We start from the raw sequence: 19,655 nt of genomic DNA on the forward strand, positions 1-19,655 counted from the left end.
TATGAAATTATCACCCACAGTGAGTCTGGTAATCATCTGTCCCCATACAAAGTTATTACAGTATTATCAACCATATTCTCTTCATATCCTCATCAACACTTGTTATCTGTTGTCTTTTTGATGATTGCCATTCTGACAGGTGTGATGTGATAGCTCATTGTGGTTTTAACTTGCATTTCCCTGATAATGAGTGATGTTGAGCATCTTTTCATGTGATTGTTGGCCATCTCTCTGTCTACTCTCTTTGGAAAAATGTCTATTCAGGTTTTCTGTCCATTTTAATCGGGTTGTTTGTTGAGTTGTATGAGTTCTTTGTGGATTTTGTTTAATCCTTTATCAGATATATTTTCAAATATCTTCTCCCATTTAGTAGGTGGCCTTTCGTTTTTTTTTGTTGTTGTTGTTCGTTTCCTTCACTGGAGGATGTAGTTTAGTTTGATGTAGTCTCCCTTGTTTGATTTTATTTTCCTTCCCTAAGGTGACAGATCAAAAAACAATATATGGAATTCTCCAGGCAAGAATACTGGAGTGGATAGCCATTCCCTTCTCAGGGGATATTCCCAGCCCACAGATTGAACCCAGGTCTCCTGCATCACAGGCAGATTCTTTACCATTTGAGCCACCAAGGAAGTCATATAAATATACAGTTCTAGGACCAATGTCAAAGAATGCACTGCCAATATTTTCTTCTAGGAGCTTTATAGTTTCAGATCTTACACTTAAGTCTTTAATCCATTTTGAATTTATGTTTATATATGGTGTGGAAAAGTAGTCCAGTTTGAGTCTCTTGCATGTAGCTGTCCGGTTTTCCCGTCACCACTTTTTAATTGGAATGTAATTATTTTACTGTGTCGTGTCAGTTTCTGCTGTACGATGAAGTGAATCAGCCACATGCATACCTATATCCCCTCTCTCTAGATTTAATATTACACTGGTTCCTTCCAAGGTCAATAGTGAACTTTACTGCACAGAGCAGATGCAGCTGTTTAATATAGGAACCAGTCACCTTAGTTAGAACACTGGCCTTCATTTCGCACAGCCTTTAAGACACTTGATAAACATTAAAAGCAGATTAGGATATGGTCCATATGCCCTCTTGCAGATTTATTTTTTCTTTATTCCTATGAGGTTTCAGGTTTTAACTCAGGGAGTTCTCCAAACAGTATGGTTTCCATTATATCATTTTTAATTACTGTCCTGGCAGACATTTTAATTATTCTAATCTTAAAAGTGGCCCCCTAAGATCTTGATTTTCTAGGAAAGACAACTTTAAAAATACTCTTTGAAATACTTTTCCCTTGGTTTCTAGAACTATACCCACCCAGCTTTTAACATACTGTATTTAGACAAACCATTGACAGGAAAATCCATTAAGAGCAAATGAAGTCAAAGTGTTTGCTCTTTCTCTTAATAGTAAAAACACTTTCAATCCATATTGTGTTTTTCAACTTAGAAAGCAAAGTTAGAACAATTACACTTTTGATTTGAAGAAGTAGTCATGTCTTACATAGTAAAGTTTCTTTGTGCTGGTTTTATTTTGCTGCTTGCGTGCTTGCTAAGTCGTTTCAGTCATGTCTGACTCTTTGCCACCCTGTGGACTGAAGCCCACCAGGCTCCTCTGTCCATGGGATTCTCCAGGCAAGAATGCTGGAGTGGGTTGCCATGCCGTCTTCCAGGAGATCTTCCCGATCCAGGGATCAAACCTGTGTCTCACATTTCCTGCATTGGCAAGCGAGTTCTTTAGCACTATCACCACCTGATTGTACTTTAAAAGATGATTGTTATGAAATAGAGAATCCCTTGCAGTGTCATTCTGGACAGTTAATTTACTGGACATGTAGTCCATCAGCTTAAGCTTCTAGTGCCTTTTGGAAATCATTTAATCCCAGAGTGGCATGTTTTTTTTGGTATGTGTTAGTAACAGATACTTTTGAGTTTTTAGCTGGCTGTTATGTGGCCTCATCTGGAAGCCGTGCTAAGAATCCATGGTGGTAGATTCTCATGCTGCCAGAAAGTCCACTGGAGTGACCTGGACAGGTGATGTATTAGGCATTTAGGATTCTAGAGGCACAGCGAACTAATTTTTTTCAAATATAGAGGGATGAAATCACAAAATATACAACTTCTTTTTTCCTAATCAATTCTCTATAGGCTTGACACAACATATTTTAAAACCACTGAAGACTAATTTTTCCTCCTTTATATTTATTTACATTTTCCCATTGCCACACAATCATTGTTTCAAAAGTCTTGGAACTTCACTGTAGTTTGTTTTGAGAGATAGTGACTTGGTCAGAATCATGCCAAAAATAATACAGTACTTTATTCAGGATCCATAACAGGGTAATAATATTTCTGTAATGCATGCTCAAAGCTATTACTCTTGCCATGTAGAAAGAATAATTTCTTGGGTGATGAACAAGTATCTGCTTGAAGGACTTTATTGCAATTTGTGCTATGAGAAGTGTAAATATCTAAGATGTTCAGTTGCATTAAATAAGAATGAAATATTAATGTAATAACTAGACTATCAATAAAATTAGCTTAACCACAGTTAATGAGCACAGTAGTGTGTTCATTTATTTCCTACCATCTTGGTTTCATTTGTTTATTTCCAATAAAGGTAGAAAAGGTTTTATCTACCTATGCATTTATTTTTATTCATTCTTCTCTATCACAATTTTGTCTGTATCTACTACAGGCATGCCTCAGAGATATTGTGGGTTCAGTTCCAGACCCCTGCAATAAAGCAAGTAACATAGTAAAGCAACTCACATGAAATTTTTGGTTGTCCCATGCATATAAAGTTACATTTACACTACACTTTAGGCTGTTAAATGTACGATAACAGTATGTATAAAGCAAGCAATGTATATACTCTGGTTAAAAATACTAACCATCATCTGAGGCATAATAGTAACATTAAAGATCACAGATACAATTCACCATAATGAATAGAATAATATTGAAAAAGTTTGAAGTATTGTGAATTATCAAAATGTGACCCAGAGACATGAAAAGAGCAAATGCTGTTGGAAAAATAATGCTGATAGACTTTCTTAACACAGGGTCACAGCAAAACTTCAGTTTGTGGAAATACAGTATCTGCAAAGTGTAATAAAGCAAAGCACAATAAAAAAAGGTATGCCTGTATTCTCAAATGTGCTTCCTAAAATCTCTTTTTTGATGATACTATAACAGTTATAGACACAGTCATAGCCCTTCTTCTTCCAAGAAGTATTAATAATTGAGGGTGTGGGGGGATATTTCCTATTTAAGTAATAAAAATAGTAATGCCAAGCCCTTACACTACAACTTTGTTTTTTTTCTAATAAGGCTTATTTTCTTTATATACACAGAAGAATATCAACAAGAATATCAACAAGAATATTTCTGGGGCAGAAATAACCAAAGATATTTAGTCATTTTTATAAAATCATTTCTCCCAAATTTAAAGACCTGTTTTCTTTTTAAAAAAAAAATACTTATTCATCACATATTAATATCCTTTTTAATAGAATTATTAGGGAGGAATTTAATTCATGTGTTACCACAGTGGTGATGTGATGATAATAAATGACTTTCATCAAGTGCTAATCACTGTACTCTGTCTTTCAGATCTAGTCCCTTAAATCTATTTCTCACTTCCACTGTATACTCATAAGGGATTTGATTTAGGTCATACCTGAATGGTCTAGTGGTTTTCCCTACTTTCTTCAGTTTAAGTCTGAATTTGGCGTGACATTGTACAGGAGACAGGGATCAAGACCATCCCCAAGGAAAAGAAATGCAAAAAGGCAAAATGGTTGTCTGAGGAGGCCTTACAAATAGCTGTGAAAAGAAGAGAAGCGAAAAGCAAAGGAGAAAACGAAAGATATTCCCATTTGAATGCAGAGTTCCAAAGAATAGCCAGGAGAGATAAGAAAGCCTTCCTCGGTGATCAATGCAAAGAAATAGAAGAAAACAATAGAATGGGAAAGACTAGAGATCTCTTCAGGAAAATTAGAGATATCAAGGGAACATTTCAGGCAAAGATGGGTGCGATAAAGGACCGAAATGGTATGGACATAACAGAAGTCGAAGATATTAAGAAGAGGTGGCAAGAATACACAGAAGAGCTATACAAAAAAGATCTTCATGACCCAGATAATCACGATGGTGTGATCACTCACCTAGAGCCAGACATACTGAAATGTGAAGTCAAGTGGGCCTTAGGAAGCATCACTACGAACAAAGCTAGTGGATGTGATAGAATTCCAGTTGAGCTATTTCAAATCCTGAAAGATGATGCTGCGAAAGTGCTGCACTCAATATACCAGCAAATTTGGAAAACTCAGCAGTGGCCACAGGACTGGAAAAGGTCAGTTTTCATTCCAATCCCAAAGAAAGGCAATCCCAAAGAATGCTCAAACTACCGCACAATTGCACTCATCTCACATGCTAGTAAAGTAATGCTCAAAATTCTCCAAGCCAAGCTTCAGCAATACGTGAACCGAGAACTTCCAGATGTTCAAGCTGGTTTTAGAAAAGGCAGAGGAACCAGAGATCAAATTGCCAATATCTGCTGGATCATTGAAAAAGCAAGAGAGTTCCAGAAAAACGTCTATTTCTGCTTTATTGACTATGCCAAAGCCTTCGACTGTGTGAATCACAATAAACTGTGGAAAATTCTGAAAGAGATGGGCATACCAGACCACCTGACTTGCCTCTTGAGAAACTTGTATGCAGGTCAGGAAGCAATAGTTAGAACTGGACATGGAACAACAGACTGGTTCCAAATAGGAAAAGGAGTACGTCAAGGCTGTATATTGTCACCCTGCTTATTTAACTTATATGCAGAGTACATCATGAGAAACACTGGGCTGGAAGAAGCACAAGCTGGAATCAAGATTGCTGGGAGAAATATCAATAACCTCAGATATGCAGATGACACCACCCTTATGGCAGAGAGTGAAGAGGAACTAAAAAGCGTCTTGATGAAAGTGAAAGAGGAGAGTGAAAAAGTTGGCTTAAAGCTTAACATTCAGAAAACTAAGATCATGGCATCTGGTCCCATCACCTCATGAGAAATAGATGGGGAGACAGTGGAAACTGTGTCAGACTTAATTTTGGGGGGCTCCAAAATCACTGTGGATGGTGACTGCAGCCATGAAATTAAAAGACACTCCTTGGAAGGAAAGTTATGACTAACCTAGACAGCATATTAAAAAGCAGAGACATAACTTTGCCAACAAAGGTCCGTCTGGTCAAGGCTATGGGTTTTTCCAGTGGTCATGTATGGATGTGAGAGTTGGACTGTGAAGAAAGCTGAGCGCCAAAGAATTGATGCTTTTGAACTGTGGTGTTGGAGAAGACTCTTGAGAGTCCCTTGGACTGCAAGGAGATCCAACCAGTCCATCCTAAGGGAGGTCAGTCCTGGGTGTTCATTGTAAGGACTGATGCTGAAGCTGAAACTCCAGTACTTTGGCCACCTCATGCGAAGAGTTGACTCATTGGAAAAGACCCTGATGCTGGGAGGGATTGGGGCCAGGAGGCGAAGGGGATGACAGAGGATGAGATGGCTGGATGGCATCACCGACTCGATGGACATGAGTTTGAGTAAGCTCCAGGAGTTGGTGATGGACAGGGAGGCCTGGTGTGCTGCGATTCATGGGGTCGCAAAGAGTCGGACACGACTGAGCGACTGAACTGAACTGAACTAATCACTGGACTGACTGCTTTATAAATGTAATGTTGCAGTTTTTTCAATGGATACTACTATTCCTATTTCATGGATAAGGATACTGAGATTTAAAGATACAGGAAGCAAATTACCCACAAAGTTTACAGATAGTAAATGTCAGTGCTGGAATTTGAAGCCAAGCAATTGGGGCTTCCCAGACCAAGCAGTGGTAAAGTTCTACCTGCCGGTACAAGAGATGCAAGAGACACTGGTTTGATACCTGGGTCAGGAAGATCCCCTGGAGTAGGAAATGACAACCCACTATAGTATTCTTGCCTGGAAAATTCCATGAATAGAAGAGCCTGGCGTGCTACAGTCCATGGCATCGCAGAGTCAGACATGACTGAGCAACTAGGTGCATACATACACAAAGTCTGACTGACTGAAGAACAGCTCCTTTTTCTCCGCTCTGTTTTGCCACCCTTTCAAGCCTAAGAGAGAAAAAGGAAGAGTAATAGCACTGGGTTTTATACACAAATATGCCCTGTTCATTATTCAGAGCTGAGACTGTGATTTGTGTTATTTTTGAAAATGGAAATGCATTAAAGCAGCTCTCACTCCTATACCAGTGGCTTGTCTTTGAAAAGGAGACAGCTTTTCTGGTTTGAGGACTACAAGTGTTTGATCATGGAACCAAGCCAAACCTACGGGGCTGGCCCAACAGCATTAATTCTAACTCACCAAACGAACAAAGCATAGATTACAGGAGAAGTATAAGAGCAATAAATGAAATTTCAAGTTGAATTGTGTTTATGGAACCAAATTCAAATTGTGAGTGAGGTTTTATTCTTATATATATATATAAAATACATATATATATATAAAATGTTGTGGTGAAAGTGAATGTGTTAGTCGCTCAGTCCTGTCCAACTGTTTGTGACGCCATGGACTATAGCCCACCAGGCTCCTGTGTCCATGGGATTTTCCAGGCAAGAATACTGGAGTAGGTTGCCATTCCCTTCTCCAGGGGATGTTCCCGACCCAGGAATCGAACCCTGGTCTCCTGCGTTGCAGACGGACTCTTTACCATCTGAGCCACAATGTGTTTTTAGTGTAAATATGAGAAAAGATTACAAAATGTTGAAAATGCGTATTATTTTCAGGCTATCGAGACTCACTTGATCCGGAAGTCCCGTAACGGCCTGACTTACATCGCAGAGTGGAAAGGGGGCCTCCTGGAACACAAGATGGGCCACCTGACCTGCTTTGCTGGAGGCATGTTTGCACTCGGGGCAGACGACGCTCCTGAAGGAATGACCCAACACTACCTTCAGCTCGGGGCTGAAATTGCCCGGACCTGTCACGAATCTTACAATCGCACCTGTGAGTCCCTGTTTCTCTTCATATGTAATCTTTGTGCTTTTTATTTCATTCAGTAAGTAGCTTTGTCCATTTGTTGCCATCAAAAGAACATCCACTGTGCCTGATGAATATTTGATGATTATGATTAATATCTTAAAGGAATTTACATTTTTACTTTAAGAGGCATTGCTTTTCTGCATAAAAATATTTACCCTTAGTTTCAGTTCAGTTCACTTCAGTCGCTCAGTCATGTCCGACTTTGCGACCCCATGAATCGCAGCATGCCACCCTTAGTTTACCAATAAACAAAAATCCAGGCCATAAAAGGTCAAGTCTAACTTATTGACCCTGCTTTACGTAAATAATATTGGGTGAGAGTCCCTGTCCTAATACAGAAGAAATTTGGTATGTTATAAACCATTATTAATCTTCCCAGAATCTCCATGAAATATACAATGCATGCTAAGTTGCTTCATTTGTATCTGACTCTGTGACCCTCTGGGCTGTAACCCACCAGGCTCCCCTGTCCATGAGATTCTCCAGGCAAGAATACTGGAGGGGGTTGCCATGCCCTCCTCCAGGGGATCTTCCCAACTTAGGGATCAAACTCATGTCTCTTAAGTCTCCCACATTGGCAGGCAGGTTCTTTACCACTAGCACCACCTGGGAAGCCCCATATGATGAGTCTAGCTGCCTTCTTATAAAAGTTTGATGCACAAATACTATATAACACTCATGCCATAATGACTTAGAATTCATGCCATACATTCATGCCATAATAACTTAGAATTCTCAAACGCTAATTTTTTAGCTCACTAATAAGGTGGTGCTTTGCACCAACCCAGTGAGTACTCAGTAAATGGTGGTAAAATGAAAGAAAATAAAGGATTATTACCACTTTCTTAAATGTACTCCTTTCAGTGGATAAATTAAAAATGTATATTGAATATTGCTTATTTTACAGTGTTTATAGCTATTCCTTAAAATGATCATTTTGGCACCCCTCTTGAATGTTTTAAAGTATCTTTTAATTTCATTTAAGTTATAGACACTAAGCATTGTCAGAGACAATAACCCTTGTCCCCCACTGCATGTCTTTTAGTTGTGAAACTGGGACCAGAAGCTTTCAGATTCGATGGTGGTGTTGAAGCCATTGCTACGAGGCAAAATGAGAAATACTACATCTTACGGCCAGAAGTTGTTGAGACTTACATGTACATGTGGCGACTGACTCATGATCCAAAGTACAGGAAATGGGCCTGGGAAGCTGTGGAGGTGACGTTTTAGTTTGCTTGTGTTTCTTACAGGAATTTGTGTGTGGTAAAAATGTTCAGTGATCCCTATCAATCTAGCATATTAACTCTCATATGATTCTTAAAGCTTTGCCCAACCATCTTTCCATTCAAGACTGAGTGTTTTCAGTTAGGTCATCTCACATCCCTGCCTTCAGCTCTGCTTTTTGTATATAAATATACCTACTCTGGTATTGAAGGAGAATCTAGAAAGACCTATTATAAAATTAAGTTCTCATGTTTATAAAAACATTGATCAGTTAATCCCACAGAGGATATCTGGCAACTTGGGAATAGTCACCTTTACCTGTTGTGTGTTTCAAGAAACCACTGTATGATTGTTTCTTTTAGTCTTTGAGCATCACAGTGGTAATATATGCTTTTAATTAGAGCAAATGAGCTACTTAGATCTAACTTTTAGATAGTACCTATAGAAGAACTACTTTGTACACGAATATTCCAACATGAGTCTCAGACTCCTCGGAATATGTAAAGCTTTCTATCTGTCCAGTGTGTTATTTGGATTATCTTGGCATTTCATGGATCTCTTCCTGCTAAATATGATGTATCATCTTTCTAAACTAATCTGTTGAACACTTTGTGTGCTGAATGCCAGAGAAGGTGCACTTTAGAATATGCATCAAACAATGTCTAATTTTAAGAGCTATTATTTCAAAAGGAGTGGGAGGAAATTCAGGGGATAAGAACAGGCAAATGCTTTAATTATCAATACACTCTCTTATTGTCTAGCACTCTTTGTTAGAAAGTTAGCTGTCTTTTAAGACCATTAGGAATAACTTCCTTAGAAAATCTAAGATGAGCATTGCCTTTGTGTATAATTTAATATCTTAGGAAGCTGTTGATGATCTTGCTTATTACTCTTTTCATTTGGTATGTATCTTATCACCAGTTGTCAGTTATTTTAAGTAATAGCAATTCTTCAGGCCTCTTTTTTTTTTTTGCAAAATTTTCTAATTATGGTTAGTCAGTTGTAATTCCAATTTCTTTATGTTTTTTCCTCTGAATAAAAAGTATATTAAAATTGAGGTTCAGCTAAGCTTTGGTAATTAGGAATTATTTTGGTCTTCAATAGGCCAGCAAGGAAATTAAGGTTAACACTCACTTGCAAGGATCAGTTTAAATTAAAAATTTCAGTAATAATATTTCCTCAAATCTGAAACACTGTAATTGATAAGAAACACCATTATTTTATATACCATTAAGAAATACCAATTAAATTATAACATGCCAATTTTAGAGATGTTGAAGTGTGGAAAAAAATTGTATGATGGAAGTTTGCCATGTGGGCAGAAAGCTTTGATTTGCTTGCTGCTTGGGGAAGGGGTTGTCTGTAGGGTATGATGGTTGGTTTGATGTGTTAGGGTTTTTATCTGTTGACTCCTTTTACTATAGCATATGATGTCAAAGTGTTTGCTTGTGTCACAACACAGGAATTCCCCCATGTTTGCCTGTGGTAACTTCTGTTAGAACTTGAAATGTAGTGGGGTCGGGGGCGGGGAGGAGTGCCTCTTGCCTTCTGTGAAAAAGCACGAAGATCCTAGACTTGGAAGGAACGGCAGCCCCTTTTTGCCTTTTCTGCTGTGTCCCGTCCCCCCAGCCCTCCCCGTGTCCTGGCTCCAGCTTCAGTGGACAACACCCTGGCCTGCCGGTCCTGTCATGCGCTTCTCAGCTGTTCTGACTCAGAGCCTCTTCCCAGGCAGCTGGTGGGGCTCTGGGACGTGTGGGAGGCTGAAGCCCCAAGGGCCGCCCTCAGCCACTGAGGTTTTGGAGTTGATACATCTCTATCCCAGAATAGTTATTCCGAAGAGTCATTCTGAGAGGCATTCTATTTGGCTCTTTAGAGAGTTTCAGGCGGGAGCCCCCGCACACAGCTGTGAGCTGCTCCATGTGTATTTCACCGCCCTCCTCCCTTCCTTACTTCACTTTCCCCACCAGCTCGATCACTTCCTGATGTCACCGCTGTAAAAAGCTCCCTGCATCCAACCCATGTCTCATGCTCTGTTTTTGGAGGAACCCATGTCCAGAAGCTGAGTCCCGAAGATTGTAGTGAAGTGATATTCTGATCAGACTAAGCGTCCTGGGTATGTGGCCCCTTCCACTGTCGAGAAACTGTAAAGCCAGCGACTGTCATGGGGGCCCAGGAGAGCTGCTCGTCCCCAGCTTCACGTCTCTGAAGTCTTAAGATTTAGACTTGACATGAAGGCTTTTTTACTTTTTGAAAGTTAAAAACGCCTCTTTGGCATTTCTCCCCGCCTTGTTTTTCTTTTCAATTTACTGAAAACCTCAAAAAATTAAAGTAGTTAGGCCTCTCTCAGCTTCCCCGGTGGCCCTAGCGATGAAGAACCCACCTGCCAATGCCTGAGACATAAGAGGCGTGGGTTTGATCCCCAGGTTGGAAAGATCCCCTGGAGGAGGGCATGACAACCCACTCCAGTATTCTTGCCAGGAGAATCCCCATGGACAGAGGAGCCTGATGGGCTATACAGTCATAGGGCCACAAGGAGTCGGACACGACTAAAGCGACCTAGCACACAGGCAGGCCTCTCTAAGTTTCTGAAAGGCCCGCACGGTGCTAATAATAATGTGTCATCATCTTGTTCTGTTCTCAGGACAACCTCATGTTGAGAAAAAGGATGCTCCCTGGATCCATAAAACTGAGGCCACAGTTAGGAATCTAGAGCTGGGAATCAGCCCCCACCTCTAAAATGTCAGATTGTGTTCTTGACTACTCTGGTTCACCACATGAGGCGTGGGAGAGAAAAAAGAATGAGTGGAAGTGAACTGAAAGATGAAAAATGTTTGGGCAGCACCTGTCCGCAAAACAACTCTTTTTTTCTATAACAAAAGAAGGAACTTATAGAAATTTCTGGTCCCTGGGTCGGGAAGATCCCCTGGAGAAGGAAATGGCAACCCACTCCAGTATTCTTGCCTGGAAAATCCTATGGACAGAGGAGCCTGAGAGGCGATAGTCCATGGGGTCACAAAGAGTCGGACACAACTGAGCAACTAACACATTATCACATAGAAATCTCTATAGGAAAGAAGGTTAGCTGTTTATCGTGCCTGGCCCTCTCTTTAGTTTCTCTCATTACCAAAGAACTTCAAGGGACAAATCAAGAAAAATTTTTGTGGATAAAATCTTCTTTTAAGGAAATGTCTGGACATAGGATTTCATTACATTCAGTAACAACAAATTTACCCATTTCTTCTGAATCTTTATTTTTTTACCCTTTTTGACAAATAATTTTTGGCCTACTCCATGTATCTGGTATTTGACTTTTTATCAAACAGAACAGTTATCAAAAAAGGAAGGAAGGAAAAATAGAGCCTGAAAGTTCCTTTCTTCAGGCTTTCCCTCCATTTAGTTCTTTGTCTGAAACTAAGAGTATAATCGAAACTGCTTTTTTTTAAGTTGATTGTTCTTATGTTCCTTAGGGCTTTTAAAAAGTTCTACACTAGGAGACATGTTCACGTAGCCTGCCACTTAGATTTTCTTTCACCTGGTAATTAAAAGCTTTTTCTCCCGACCAATGCTGTCTCCCTTCTGCCCTCCAGCCCTAGGGTGTGGAATCAATATCCTCATTATCAGTGTCTGCAGATGGAAGTGGATCGCTCCCTGCCTTTGCCTTCCACCTCACCTTTTCCAGGCTCTGCATTCTTAGAGCCATACTTTCCTCCGAAACCCTTTTCTCGCCCGTGAAGATTTTTCTCAATTAATATGGCAAGAACTATGCCATATCTTCTTGGTAGTTGAGCTGAATAGGAGGAAAATGCAATGTAATTATACAAATTTTTTTTAAAAAGGGACAAGTTTGTGATCTGCAGAAGAAAACTGAAAAATAACCTAAAGAGTACCTTTATCTTATTCATGTTTCCTTTATCTCATTAAACATTGTAAGGGACTTAGTCTTACACTTTATTATTTTTGTCCACATTCTATGAATTAGAACCAGATTTCCAATAAGAGTTTGTATACAGTAGGAATCTTTATTTGACCATATAGTTATTAAAATGAATAGGATGTAGTGAGTAGAAAATAACTTCCTGGAGATGATTGTACTTGGTAACCAGTAAGGCAAACCAGTGTGATATCCAAATATCCAATACGAAGAGCAGTCAGGTTAGCAGTAACTGACACAATAGAAGGCAAGTTATTTTAAAATTTTGTGACCTAAATTTTCATTCCCACACTGCTCATCCCATGTCTTTTCCCATCTCTGACTATAATACTTGTAGTCAGGCAGCTGTAGGAATATAGGATCATTTCTCTCTGGGTAGTTACCAGTGGATTAATCCCATCTTCTTCCATCTCAGTCTAAAAGAAAAGAAAAGTATATTTCAGAAATAGATGCCAGCCATGATTTTTTCCGCTGGTTTTCATTTTCTCCTTTTATATCTGTCAGTCACCAATATCACTCATTAGTCCTCTGCTATTGGTTTTTTAAAGATAAGATGTTCTGATGACAGTAGCACCCTCTCTGAACCAGTGGTTTAGAATCCCAGTTACATTAGCAGTCTTTCCAGACCAGGTGTCAGCAAACTTTCTGTTAAGAGCCAAAGAGAATTAGGCTTGGGGGCCATAAGCATTTACTCAGCTCTGCCACTGTAGTGAAAAACAGCCATACACAATATATAAATGAGTGTGTCTGTGGTTCCATCATACTGTATTTACAAAAACAAAAAGGCCGGATGTACCTTGTGGTCTGTAGTTTGACGAATCTTGCTCTAGACCATAAGAAGAAATGGTTAAAAAAAAAAAAAAAAAAAAAAACACTGAAAAATTATTCCAGAATTAAATGTCAAAGTGTTTCCAGTTAGGTGAGATATACTGACCATGGGCTTCCCAGGTAGTGCTAGTGGTCAAAAAGCCTCCTGCCAATGCAGGTAGACATAAGAGACTGGGGTTCTATCCCTGGGTTGGGAACATCCCCTGGAGGAGAGCATGGCAACCCATTCCAGTATTCTTGCCTGGAGAAGCCCGTGGACGGAGGAGCCTGGTGGGCTACAGTCTACAGGGTTGCACAGTTGGCCGCGACTGAAGCAACTTAGCGTGCACGAACATACTGTCCGTAGGTCCTTTAACTTGTCATATTCTAAATTTTCACCTGAAACTATTGCCATCTGTCATTCAGTTTAAATCCTTATTTTATTTAAATGTGACAGTCTAATAGTAAAATTTTGTGACAGCCAGTTTCCTGAAATGTGACCATTTTTCCCCTCCCCTTCGTGGTTTAGGCCCTGGAGAAACACTGCAGAGTGAAGGGAGGCTATTCCGGCCTCAGGGATGTTTACTTCAGCAAGGAGAGCTACGATGATGTGCAACAGAGCTTCTTCCTGGCAGAGACACTAAAGTAAGTAAAAGTTATTCTCAGTGCATGGGACCGAGATCCCTGAACAGGTCTTCTTTCCAGTTGTCTTTATCATGAGCACACTCAAATAATATCAAGCATGACTGCTTCCAAAATCCATTCTACATGCATGGCAGTAACTGTGGGTGTGTTTTCATCATCGTGTAAGTTCGGCGGCTTGGTACTGCCTTTTTTTTTTTAAGTTAACATTTTTATATGTTCTACTTTTTTTATTTTGTATTTTTTTTAATTTTTGGCTGTGCTGGGTCTTCACTGCAGCACAGGCTTTTCTCTAGTTGTGGTGAGCGGGGGCTACGCTCTGGTTTCAGTGAGCAGGCTTCTCATCGCGGTGGCCTCTCTCGTTGCAAAGCATGAGCTCCCGGGCACCTGGGCTTCAGTCCTCGCGGCCCGTGGGCTTGGTAGTTGCGGCTCCCAGGCTCTAGAGCCCAGGCGCAACAGTTGTGGTGCATGGGCTCAGCTGTTCCAAGTGTGGGATCTTCCTAGGTCAGGGACTGAACCCATGCCTCCTGCGTTGGCAGGCAGATTCTTTCCTACTGAGCCGCCAGAGAAGCCCCTTGGGACCGCTTTGTATGGTTCTTGTCCACGGGACCAAAGCACGTGGCAGCTTCCTTTCCTCAGCATTAGCGAGTGTACTTCTTAAGGTTTTGCTGTACTTGACTCTTGTCCACACTTCTCCATAAGGGGAATGGAGACGCTGATACGGCTTTTTTCCTGTGTCTGTGGTTTCACTGACTAACCAGGCCTCACATACCCATGTTTCTCTCTCCAGATATTTGTACTTAATATTTTCTGATGACGATCTACTTCCTCTGGAACATTGGATCTTCAACACTGAGGCACATCTTCTCCCTGTACTCTCTAGGAATTTAAAGAAAGTTGAAGACGATGGGAAATAAAACGACATTTTATATTTTACTCTCCTCCACTCCTTTCACTGCATACCTTAATAATTCTTTTTCTGGTGATCAGGCACATGATGAATTTTTATTAATAGATCTGTGATTATTCTAAGTTTTAAAATTGTTTTGCAGTCTTATATGCTTATTATCATACATATAGATGGACCTATATTACTTACTGTATCCTTTATTATTCAGCCAGTGAATCACAGGTTTTTTGTTGTTGTTACTTTTAAGTCATCTGTTATCTCTAAAGTTTATGAAGATGTAGTATCATTTTTAGTAAACTGAATAAAATGGTATACCTATAATCTCTTAATTACAATTTTGATTTGACTGCAAAACTTTTTCCTCCTCTATGAGGAGATGATGTCTGCTTTAAGCTGTAATGTTTTGCCATGTTGCAAAAAGCCATAATAATGAATTAAATAATAAACAAGCTTTTTTCCTTTTCAATTTCATGTTAATCGGGTTTGTCTATCCACCAGAGACAGATCTTATAACTGTGACAGTGTCCTTATGCGGGTCTATCATTATTTGATAGAATGTCTTCTAGAATACTTTACTCACGTTGTAATTCAAATTAGAATATCATCCCCAAAGGATCATCTCCTGTCGACCTCATTTCATCAGATCCACGGTATATTTTTGTCAGTTAATTATATTAGTGTTTCCTAATTTGGGAAATAGTTTTCAGATTTTATTTTAAATGCCCTGTGTCATCTCTGGATCATGTACTGGTTAATTTCTTCCATTCTCCACCGCACGACAAAGTGAGCTTTTCAGTTTTGCAGAGCTCTGCTATTACCGAATTATATTTTTTAAAGGGAAATTGTATAACTTTTAGTGTGTTAGCTTTTGCTTTTATCTGAATATGTAAAGAAATTGGGGCTCACTCTCTGGAGAGAGGGTATTTCTCTCCGGTTTTTTTTGTTTGCATTTCATCTTTAATGTATTTTTCTTGAAAAAAAGAAACTATTACATTTACTTAGGTTTTTCAGGTTTGAAAAGGGTCTTTTCCCAAACTTAGTAAATTATTCATTTCAGTTTATGAAAGCAGGATTTAACTCAAAGAATCTTTGGCAGCGTGTCTATTCATGGTCAATTGAGGAAAAACCTAATAAACTTTTAGACCAAATTAGGATATAGTATATTTTGTCTGGTCAAGTTCAACGTAGCAATCTCCGCTTAGAAGTAATGCATAGTAATGGACACTCCCAATCCTCTACAGTCCTGTAGCAGATCAAAATAATTATAATTAAATGATTCTTCAAAACATTTTTTGAGATATGAATCATTTTCCCAGAAATAGATTTGGTTATCATATTGGTTCATATTTTATATATGTTCCTATGAAAGGGCTAATATGATGATGCATGTACTAAGGTACAGAGATTTTGACCATCTGTACTTTTCAACTACAGCGGTCACATAGATCAGTGCAACCCCATGGATTAGGTTGAAGCATATGAAATTAAGGCATTTGTAGTTTAAAAATTGCTCAATATCAGCGATTCCATATGCTTCAGCCTAATAATTTTTAAGACAGTTATTTTCTTAGATCTCAATAGACTTAGTTGTTTTAGCTATTTGAGCTTTTGAAAGCGTTTCAAAAGATTTCCATTGTCTGAAAGGCATATGACCTGCCCCTTTTTTCAATATTATTCATTGGTATATGACAAAAAATAAATCAGTAAAATTAGTAAGTGGAAAAGATCCTTTAGGACATCATGATTGCTATTTCCAAAACTTAAAGGCAAAGTATAGAAGATTCTCATCAAAATTGGGCCATATGTATTTAGATTATAACTTTCATATGAATGTCTTTGAACTAGCAATTTAAAATAATTTATTTTCTTTGCTTTTCAATCTGATTTGAAAGAGCACAAGCTGATAGGTATTTCTGCAGCAGATAGGATATTAAAATCAGGTTGTATGAACACATAGGACTGTACTATGATGTACCTTTTGCTTTCTGATATAAATAGGCAAGAAGATTGTACCACATTTTGCTCAGCCAATAGCAAGAACAAAGTTATTTCAATTCTAGAACTTGGATATTTTTAGCCTAGGACCCAAAATACCAATCATGTAAGCAAAATAAGAGATTACTATTATGGTGATGTAATTTAATTAAAGTTATATTTTGTGTTAATTATTTTAAACAACTGAAGTCCTTAGGTAGAGGCTGTCTTTTGTTCATTTTCAGCAAAAACTGTGCAATTATGTTTACATATGTTTTCACATCCCAAAAGGTGAATAAATAAAATAGCACTTAATTTTGTTTCTGCACATGTTTTGATATACATTGTATGATTAATATTACACATATAAGTTATATGGCCGTTTACAGAACTTCAGTGATGTTTGTCATGACACCTTCATATGTACTAGTAGTTATTCCCATTGTTTTTGATTTGTACTTAAATCCACTGTGTCATTTTCAACTTTATATAAATCTCTAATGTTATGGGAAACATAATAGATTGACACATAATTTTTAAAAACTATATTTGTAAAATTTCTCTATTGTAAATAAAGTCTTTTGATATATCTCCTTATTTGTTATGTTTTTCACCATTTAAGTAAGTTTTTGGATATTTTGGGATGAGAGTATACCATGGCAAATGGACATATTAAATCCTAACAGTGATTCCGTACCATACCCAGAGAATTGTGACAAGGACAGTTTTCCCATTAAAAACTTTAGATTGCAAATAATGTTGCATAACCACCTTTGGTTAATCAAATACTTTTGTTAAGAGTCTAATACATGTTGAACACCCCAGAGCACATGGAGTAGAGACAGGGAGTTGGCATCAGAAATAACATGAAGTGTGTTTCTTTTTTTTTAATTATTATATATTTATTTTTGGCTGCATTAGGTGTTTGTTGCTCGCATGGGCTTTCCCTAGCTGCAGCGAGCAAAAGCTACTCTCCAGTTGCAGTCCTCTGGCTTCTCGTTGCAGTGGCTTCTCTTGTTGCGGAGCGTGGACTCTAGGTGTACAGGTTTCAGTAATTGTGGCCCATGGGATCAGTGGTTGTTGCATGGGGACTCAGCTGCCCCGAGACATGTAGGATCCCAGTTCCCAGACTAGGGATCAAACCCATCATGTCCCCAACCTTAGCGGGCAGACTGTCAACCACCGGACCACCAGGGAGACATCAGTGGTCCTTGTTCTTCAGTTGACAGTCCAGTTGAGATCAAACCCCACCACCACCACCACCAGTGAAACAAAACATTTCATTGTGTTAGATGACAATTTAAATTCTGCTATACATGTTCGGAGGAGAAGGAGGTCACTAGGGTTTGAGTGGTCAAAGAGGCTTAATAGAAAATAAGCTACAGGAGAACCTCCCAATATTTTTTAAAAGGCTGGGTTTTTCAGATTCAGGTTGTACTTTTTAAAATGTTTCAAACATTTGGACTGCTGTTCTCTCTGCCCAGATCTCTCCTAGATGTTCTTCTGGCTCATCCTCACTTCATTCAGGCCTCTGCTCAATTAGCACCTTATCAGAGTGGATTCCTTGACAAATCGATATAAAATTCCCAATCACCCTTTGCCCCTTACTCTGTTTTACTTTCTATTTAGATTTGTTATGTAACATATTGTTTTCCTTATGTGTCTGTTGTCTGCCTGACCTCTTAGAATTTAAGCTGGTATGAACAAAAAGTTACTTTATTGGGTCTTTCGCCCCCTGCCCTTTTCAGTGCCTGGAGTGGCATCTCATACCTGGTGTACACAGTGAATGTTTGGTTAACAGGTGAATGAATGAATGAAATTCTACCTTGTATTCACAGACTTTGCTACAGCTATTTACAAATGTCTTAATAAGTAGTACATTTAAAAAAAAATACTAAGTACCAGTATTACCTGCTATTGTTCTAAATAACTAATCACAAGAATGGGCAGTTTTTAAAACTGCTACCTATAGTAGTTTTGGGGCATCCCAGGTGGTACTAGTGGTAATGAATCTGCCTGCCAGTGCAGGAGATGTAAGAGACATGGGTTTGATCCATGGGTTCGGAAGATCCACTGGAAGAGGGCATGGAAACTCACTCCAGTATTCTTGCCTGGAGAATCCCATAGACAGAGGAGCCTGGCAGGCTACAGTCCATGGGGTCACAAAGAGTCGGACAGAAGTGAAGCAGCTTAGCACACGTGGTAGTTTTAGGGAAATATAGAGTAAATTAGTATTTATGACTGGAATAACCTTCAACCAACAGGTGTTTTTTTACACCACTTATATCATTAAGGTACTGTATATATATAGCCTTGTACCAAAAAAATTATAAGTCACGATTTCTCCAATATTGAGTTTTTTTCAGTGTTTCTATTTGAATAGCCTACTATTGTTTTCTGTAATTTAATCTCCCAATCACTATATCATGAAAAGAACCTATTTGAATAGCATCAAGCAAATAAATTGGTTTCTTTTACTTAACGTAAAGTTAATCAAAAGGGAACCTTCTGAATTCAATTATTAGTAACACAGATGATGTTGGTTTTGTTTACTCTGTTGGTGACAGGATTACTTAAGATTCTAAGCATGATTTTCTTTTTATACTAATATCAACCATCCATACAGAGATGACAACTTGGCAATCAATACATCTAATTTCTGATAATTATGTGGAGGTGGTAGTGTGGTTTAGTCACTAAGTCGTGTCTGACTCTATGACCCTATGGACTGTAGCCCAACAGGCTCCTCTGCCCAAGGGATTTCACAGGCAAGAATACTGGAGCGGGTTGCCACTACCTTCTCCAGGGGATCTTCCTGACCCAGGGATCAAAACCAGGCCTCCTGCATTGCAGGCAGATTCTTAACCAACTAAGCTACCAGGGAAGCCCAATTATATGTAGACTGTTGCTTAAATTTTTAAGAAAACAATATAGATCTTTTAATTTATTTAAGCCTAGAGTTCATATATCTAATTGCCATTCCAGCTCCTTAGGTTGTGGCTAACATCTGGGGGGACTCGGATGAACAGAAAATTTTTTTTTAATCTTTTTAACTGATTTAATGGCCCAAAGACTGATTTCTGTTT

The 19,655-nt window shown here is 38.9% G+C and overlaps 1 protein-coding gene across 1 annotated transcript in view; it reads left to right on the plus strand.

Annotated features, from left to right (window-relative positions):
- Positions 1-17,162, plus strand: part of MAN1A1 (mannosidase alpha class 1A member 1) — a 167,453-nt gene extending 150,291 nt beyond the window's left edge. The window contains exons 10-13 of the mRNA XM_043889861.1: positions 6,826-7,045; positions 8,127-8,299; positions 13,573-13,688; positions 14,476-17,162. Coding sequence (XP_043745796.1) covers positions 6,826-7,045; positions 8,127-8,299; positions 13,573-13,688; positions 14,476-14,602 — 636 coding nt within the window. The 3' untranslated portion in view covers positions 14,603-17,162. The remainder of the gene's footprint in view (positions 1-6,825; positions 7,046-8,126; positions 8,300-13,572; positions 13,689-14,475) is intronic.
- Positions 17,163-19,655: the final 2,493 nt, after the last annotated feature.

This window comes from Cervus elaphus, chromosome 28, assembly GCF_910594005.1.
Source record: "Cervus elaphus chromosome 28, mCerEla1.1, whole genome shotgun sequence".
Lineage (NCBI taxonomy): Eukaryota > Metazoa > Chordata > Mammalia > Artiodactyla > Cervidae > Cervus > Cervus elaphus.